This window comes from Muscardinus avellanarius, assembly GCF_963383645.1.
Source record: "Muscardinus avellanarius genome assembly, chromosome: 18".
Lineage (NCBI taxonomy): Eukaryota > Metazoa > Chordata > Mammalia > Rodentia > Gliridae > Muscardinus > Muscardinus avellanarius.
Window position 1 is genome coordinate 6,158,351 of NC_137804.1, and position 7,844 is coordinate 6,166,194.

The window sequence follows — 7,844 nt, forward strand, 5'->3', positions numbered from 1 at the left end:
AGTACGTACATACAAACACACACATACTCGGTTGTGGGTAGGTTTATAAATTATATTTCATGCGTTTTTTTTTGGACAAGAGTTCTTCAAGAGCCAACTAACCCTAGAAACTAACGTTCTTAAACCAGCTGGCAAAGCAGGTGGACGACGCTACAGGAACTGGTTAAACAAGATTCTCATGTAACACCCAAAGCATGTGGCACTGCAGCAAACCGGGAGGACTCCAGCGCTGGCCGGCAGCCTTCTTTAGACGATGTGACCATGAAGGGTTAGGAGTGGACATCTTGACACAACCAAGAGTCCTTAGTGATGAGTCCCTTTTGTGTTCATTTGATTCCCCCGAATGACCTCGTTAGCCAACTAGTCACCAATAATGTGGTCACCAGGAAAACCAAGCCTACCACAAATAAGCCATTATTCAAAATACTGCATTGTAGTCTGAACCCACTCAAACGATTTATTTTGACAAAGGTGTAACCTCAACATGAGATGCCTAACTAAAGCCAGCACTTCCAACACGACCGAGACCACATCTCTTCTTCTAAGGTTTAGGTTTCGCCCAGAATTCCTTATACATGGAATAGCCCATACCTAAAGAAAAAGAACATTAATTAAGCATCAGAGTATATTCTTCACGATTAAGAAAACAGAAAGCAAGCCGGGCATGCATGGTGGCGCACCTTGTAATTGGGAGGTCGAGGCAGGAAGACCGCACAGGCTCAAAGCCAGCCTCGGCTACTGAGTGAGGCTCTCAGCAACTTAGTGAGACCCTGTTGCCAAACAAAATATAACATATGTCTGGGAGTGTAGCCCGGAGGTAGAAAGCCCCTGGGCTCCATTCCAAGTACCACAAACACACACACAAAAAAGAAAAGGAAAAAAAAGGAAAAGAAAATACAAAGCAGTTTGCAGAATGCCAAAAGCAGCAGCCTTGCAGAGGAACTGTTTTGTAAGTGAAAGAAAGCCCTAGGAGGCTCACACTGTTATCTTCTTATAAAGTTAAAAAATAAAATTAAAAAAAAAATTTTTTTTTTTTTTTTGCAGAACCGGGGATTGAACTCAGGGGCATTCTACTTCAGAGCTATACCCCCAACTCTATTTTTTTATTCTTTATTTTGAAACATGGTCTCACTGTGTAGCCGAGGGCTTCACTAAATAGCTACGGTTGGCTGTGAACCCGCGATCTTGTCTCAGCCTCCGAAGTATTGGGATTACAAGAGTGTACCACCACGCCCAGATCTAAAATTTTAATATCGAAAACTCTAATTTATATACTTTCTCAACACTTGTATTAAAGAATACTGTTTATCTAGCAACTTCAAAGGAGTCACTCTTGCTACTTAAATACCAGTCAATAAATTATACTGCCAATAAAAGCACATACTCACATTTTAAAAATCATTTCTACCATCAAAAATTCAATAAAATAGTAATATTTTCAGAAAACTTTTATTAGTACCAACTCTTATGTACATGACTGGGCACTTCAAACTCAGTGATGGACAGGATTATTTTTTCTTTTTTAAAACCTTTGAAGAAGCTGGGCGTGGTGGTGCACACTTGTAATCCCTGTGCTTAGGAGGTTGAGACAGGAGGATCGCACAGGTTCGATGCCAGCCTCAGCTACTTAATGAGGCTCTCAGCAACTTAGACCATGTTTACAAGTAAAATATAAAATAGGTCTGGGAGTAGAGCCCGGAGGTAGAAGGCCCCTGGGTCCCAGTACCACAAAAAAATAAAATAAAAAACTTTGCAGAATATCATAGACAGTCAAACTGGGTAATGACTTGAATTATTTCTACATAAAAGCAAGTGATATTTCCAAACTGCTTCCAGGTCAGTCCAAAGTGTCTACCTTGTTTTGTTTGTATAGGAGGGCACTACCGGGGAGCCACACATTTAAAAACGCACTGCAGGAACCTACCGAGAGTCATGGCGCCTACTACGAAGCCTTGGGCAGCCACGCGCATGTGGATCAGGTGAACGGACATTTTAGTGTTTCCTCTGTTCTTCAGCTTGTATAAGCCATACGCAACAATTGCAGCAAAACCTGCCATTCCTGTAACACAGAGAGTCGTGAGCACGCTGGCGCATGGGGAGGACAAGAGGGCTTCATCACCGGTCAAGACATCCGAGTAGGACCCTCCCGACACCTCGACGCACCACGAATGAGCCAGCACGTACATGGAACTCTCGAGCCCAGCATGGCGGTGCACGCTTGTAATCCCAGGACTTGGGAGGCTCAGACAGGAGGGCTGGGGGTGTGCGGCTAGCCTCAGCTACTTAGTGAGGCCCTGTTTCCAAAATAAAGAATAAAAATAGGGCTGGGAGTGCAGCTCGAAGGTAGAATGCCCATGGATTCAATATCCAGTACTGCAATAAACATACAAACAACTAAATGAATAAATAAATAAATAGGGCTGGGTTCTCAATTTTACTTTATTCCTGAGAACCCAAAATCTATTCATGGCAATAGTCACAAATGCAGAAACTCAGGATTATCTTTAAGAAAATATGGGTTTGGGCCAGGCGTGGTGGTGCACGCTTGTCATCCCAGCATTTGGGAGGCTGAGACCGGAGGATCACGGTTCACAGACAGCCTCAGCTACTTAGTGAGGCCCTCTGCAACTCAGCGAGACCCTGTTTGAAAATAAAAGAATAAAAAAATAGTACTGGAGGTGCGTCTCACAGGTAGAATGCCCCTGGGCTCCATCCCCAGTACTGCCAAAAAAAAAAAAAAAAGTGGGTTTGTGGAATTAGTACATAAATTCCTCTAAAAAAAATACAGGAAATTAAGAGGAATTAAGCTAATGATCATTACAATAAAACAAGTTTTTTAAATGTCCTACGGGGTAAGTTTTGAACTCTCCGTCTCTGTCCTACTTACTTTTCTGAAGCTAATCAGTAGCAGAAACAATCCTACACATCACTGTCACTGAGACAGACCTTGCCTGAAATCTTCAAAATTTCAGATATTGTACTGGAAAGACTAATACAGCACTGCATCGAAGAAGCAAGGGAGATGCTAAGAGTTTGAATTCAAAGGACTCCGACCCTAAAAGGCTACACAGGCCAAGCTCTCACCCATTTGCGGGCAAAAGACACTCAGGACATGACCTTGCATGTTTTCAAACCCCATGTACTCATATAAAACCAAGAGGAAATAATCCCGGCAATGTAAACCAAAACAGCTCAAGAAACAAGAAAGAAACACGTGAGATACAGTGTAAACAATAAAGCTAGGAAATGCTACACTGGTTCTCTGAGAGTGGGTGACATGTAGACAAGTTGTTAGTCTGGAATAAAGGCAACAATTACAATGAGAAACGTGCACTAAAAGTCTTGAGTTAGGGGATGCAACTTTTATTTGTTCTAACATCTGCAATAAATATTTCAATTAAAAAGGTAAAAATAAGCCGGGCGTGGTGGCGCACGCTTGTAATCCCCGCACTTGGGAGGCAGAGACAGGAGGATCGCGCAGGTTCGAAGCCAGCCGCGCGCGCTGGCTTAGGAGACCCTGTTTCCAAATAAAAATGTAAAAAAAAAAAAAAAATAGGTCTGGGAGTGTAGCCCGGAGGTAGAAGGGCTTCCAGGAACCCCAGTACCACCAAAAAAAAAAAAAAAAAAAGGTAAAAATAATCACCCATAGTACAGAAATAGCCGAGGAACTTCCAAACATTACAAGAAAAATTTAAAAATAAAGAAAACAATAAGAACTATAACAATCAGAAAGCCTAGGTATCTAAGAAATATAAATGCAAGTTAACTTCTGCTAGGTTAAAATAACAAAACCTGGACATTTTTTTTGTTAATACCTCTGAGCTCTACCCCCTGCCCTATTTTTTATTCTTTATTTTGAAGCAGGGTCTCACTGAGTTGTAAAGGGCCTCACTAAGCAGCTGGGGCTGGCTGTGAACCGCGATCTTCCTGTCTCAGCCTCCTGAAGCCTGGAAGACAGGCGTGCGCCCCCACGCCCGGCTTGCTGGACATGTTTTGAACAGGAGCTGGGACTACAATGACACCAGGCACCGCAAATAAAAGGAGCACAGGAGTTTCAGGACTAATTAACACCAAAGTAGGATTCTAAGCCTGCCTGTAATCCCAGTCCTCCAGAGGCTGAGACAGGAGGATCACAAGTTCAAGGCGAGCATCAACCACTTAGACCCCTTTCAAATATAAAAATAAAGCCAAGCATGGTGGCGCACGCCTGTAATCCCAGCAGTGGGGAGCTGAGGGAGGCTGAGACGGGAGGATCATGGTTGACGGACAGCCTCAGCTACTTAGTGAGGCCCTTTGCAACTCAGTGAGACCGTTTCAAAAATAAAGAATACAAGCCGGGCGCGGTGGCGCACGCTTGTGATCCCTGCGCTTGGGAGGCGGAGACAGGAGGATCGCGCTGGTTCGAAAACAGCCTCGCTGGCTTAAGAGACTCTGTTTCCACATAAAAATGTTAAAAAATAGGTCTGGGAGTGTAGCCCATGGGAGTGTATTCCGGAGGTAGAAGGGCTTCCAGGAACCCCAGTACCACCAAAAAAATAAATAAATAAAAAAAAAATAAAGAATACAAAATAGGGCCGGGGGTGTAGCTCGGAGGTCCAATGCCCCTGGGTTCCATCTCCAACCCCCTACACACACCATATGTATGGCTAGGAGTTTAGCTCAGAGGTAGAAGGCCCTGGGTCCAAACTGCAGGATCCCTCGCCATAGGCAGAATTCCAGGTAAAAAAAGCACTGAGTTGTTTGTTATACATGCAAAAACTTTGCAATGATAAAAAAGGTTAGCCCATAAAAACAGCCATAAACTTTAAATATTCTAATGACTACAGCAATAAAACAAGTGAAAACCGCTAGGAGCACATGGCACACTATGTTGGAGGATGATCAAAATGGGAAAATACAGCATCTCTCAGAGAGCTATGGAAGTGTGCGATGCCATTATGTAACTGCCTTTTTTTTTTTTTTTTTTTTTTGCAGGTCTGGGGCTGGAACCCAGAGGCATTTGACTTCCGAGCTACAACCCCTGCCCAATATTTTATTCTTTATATTGAAACAGGGTCTCACTGAGTTGCGAAGGGCCTCACTCAGCAGCTGAGGCTGTCTGTGAACCGTGATCCTCCAGTTTCAGCCTCCTGAATGCTGGGATTACAAGCGTGTGCCACCACGCCCAGCTTAATTTTAACCCCCCTTTTTGCAGCACTGGGAATTGAACCCAGGGGCATTCCACCTCTGAGCTACACCCCCAATCCTATTTTTATTCTTTAGTTTTAAAGCAAGGTTTCACTAAGTTGTGGAGGGCCTCACGAAGTAGCTGAGGCTGGCCACCAACCTGCAATCCTTCTGTCTCAACCTCCCAAGCAGCTCTAACACACTAATTTTTCACATTTCTTGAGATGACCATGTACTTCCACTTCCTGTAAGTGCTGCAAGGCCTCCCATGGGCATGCATGCCCACGCGAGGGACCGAAGCAAAACCCGAACACCAAGGCTGGCGAACTTCCCTGGACTGCAGCACACTGCATCTGCTGTCAGACATCGCTAGAACTAAGTCCGCCCCTGGGAAGCGGACACCTGGAACTTGTGTGTGCCGTTTCTCCTGGACTTCATTTCACAGGCCTTTGTTGACTTTAACCTAAATCTTTTTGCTGAAATAAACCATAACCACGATTAGAACAACTCTTTGGAGCCTTACGAGTCCTGGCAAATCATTATGCCTGAGGGTGGTCTTGGGACCCCCCAACTTTATTCACTGATGAATCAATAAAGTCTGAATATACATAGAAAATTTTTGCGAAGAGATTCATATCATGCTGTTTCCAATATTATTTCAAAAACATGAGTAAAAACATTTTGAAAATAAATTTTTAAGCTGGGCGCGATGGCGCAGCTTGTAATCCCAGCATTCGGGAGGCTGGGACGGGAGGATCCAGGTTTATAGCCAGCCTCAGCTACATAGGCCCTCTGCAACTTAATGAGACCCTGTTTCAAAATAAAGAATACAAAATAGGGCTGGGGGTGCAGCTCAGAGGTAGATGCCACTGGGTTCAATCCCCAGTTCCACAAAAAAGAAAAAGAAAAAAGAAAAAGAAAGAAAAAGAACTCTTTCAGGATATGCTTAATGCATGAGCTTACCACACTTCTATTGTTTCAAGCTTTCACCAGCCTATTAGAATGCCAAAGTCAAACTTACCAATAGGTACAAATGGTGCCTCTTTTGCTTTTCGGATAAGTTTAGATCCTTGATCTTCATCATATGAAGAAAGAGAAACATCTGTATTGGATGACATAGTGATTGCTTGAAGAAACGTCCTAAAAGAGAAATTCTATGAGGATCTGTAATGGCATCCGTTTAGTCCCCAGTAGCGAGCGAGCGAGTGCACACACACACACACACACACACACACACACACACACCCCTAAAGAAACTGTAAATCTAATCTAAGGCCACCTTTACTTTTCAGCAGCACTGGGGCCTAAACTACATCCCCAGCCCTGTTTTTCATTTCGAGCAGGTTCCTGCTAAGCTGGCCAGGCTGGCCTCAAACTTTTGCTCCTTCTGCCTCGGCTTCGAGAGCCCCTGGGATTCCAGTCGGTGCCGTCATGGATTAGAGTAACCTTTAGAGAGAGGCTAACATACTATATATCTAAAATGTTTTCTGAATATGACGTTTGGATAACTGTCCTAATGACTACCTGGAAGTTTGCCAGGTATTCATGATTTCCAGCTACTTAAGTTGGAAATGTTACTCTTTTAAAGGTTCAAGGTCAATAACCTCAAATCATATAATTAAAAAGTAACAAATGAACCAGATGATTATCAACATCCTTATTTTCCATGTGGGAAAAAGGTTCTGAAGGCTTCTATGAATTGCTCAGCACCAGGAATGTATTTCTGGCAGAGTAGGATTAGAACCAGAAGGTTCAGAACCCACCAAACCCAGCTGTGCTGATACACAATTCAGAGGCTGGTTTGCTTTTGTTTTTGGTAGTACTAGGGGTTGAACTCAGGGGTATTCTACCTCTGAGCTACACCTCCAGCCCAGTTTTAGGAACCTGTGATTCCCCTGTCCCAGCCTCCCAAAATACTGAGATTACAAGTGTGTGCCACCAAGCCTGGCTTCAGGGTTCTTTTGATTGGTAATACATCACCAAATCATTAATCTAATGGTATGGGTGCAAACTTAATCTGAAAATATAAAAATCCATTTCATAACAGAAGCTCACAACACTCTCTTGGAACTGTAAAAAAGTGTAAGTTAATGCTAATGTTCAACAGAATTTTCTTCTCCTTATGATATATATATATTTTTTTTTTCATTACTGGGGATTGAACTCAGGGTCATTCTACTTTCAAGCTACACTCCCAGCCCTATTTTTTATTCTTTATTTTGAAACAAGGTCTCACTAAGTTGGGGAGGGCCTCACTAAATAGCTGAAGCTGGCCAGGAATCTTCAATCCTCTGGTCTCAGCCTCCCGAGTACTGGAATTCCAAGCATGTGCCACCACGTCCAGCTTCCCCTAATGATTTAACTCATCAAATAATTTCAACTGTGATTTCTTTCCACTAGATTTTCCTTTATTATCTCATTCACCCAGTGATTGACCCAGATGCAAAAAGCAGCACCAATAACCAGATCATTACTACTTATACTATTCTGTAAGCTTTGTTAAGATACTAATGAAGGGCGGGGCTCGCTCTGGTGGCGATGGCACGCAAACCCAGCACTTGGGAGGCTGGGACTGCAGGTTCAAGGGCAGCCTCAGCAATTTAGTGAGGCTCTCAGCAACCTAGTGAGATCCTGTTTCCAAATAAGAAATAAAATCAGCCTGGAGGTGTAGCTTGGAG

The 7,844-nt window shown here is 43.4% G+C and overlaps 1 protein-coding gene across 1 annotated transcript; it reads right to left on the bottom strand.

Moving 5' to 3' along the window:
• Positions 1–541: 541 nt before the first annotated feature.
• On the bottom strand, positions 542–6,284 carry HIGD1A (HIG1 hypoxia inducible domain family member 1A; the record flags this gene model as incomplete). The annotated part of the gene is made up of 3 exons (XM_080715689.1): positions 542–591; positions 1,925–2,059; positions 6,188–6,284. 3 exons carry the CDS (start codon positions 6,282–6,284, stop codon positions 542–544), a joined length of 282 nt encoding a protein of 93 aa, XP_080571815.1.
• Between the last annotated feature and the right edge of the window lie 1,560 nt (positions 6,285–7,844).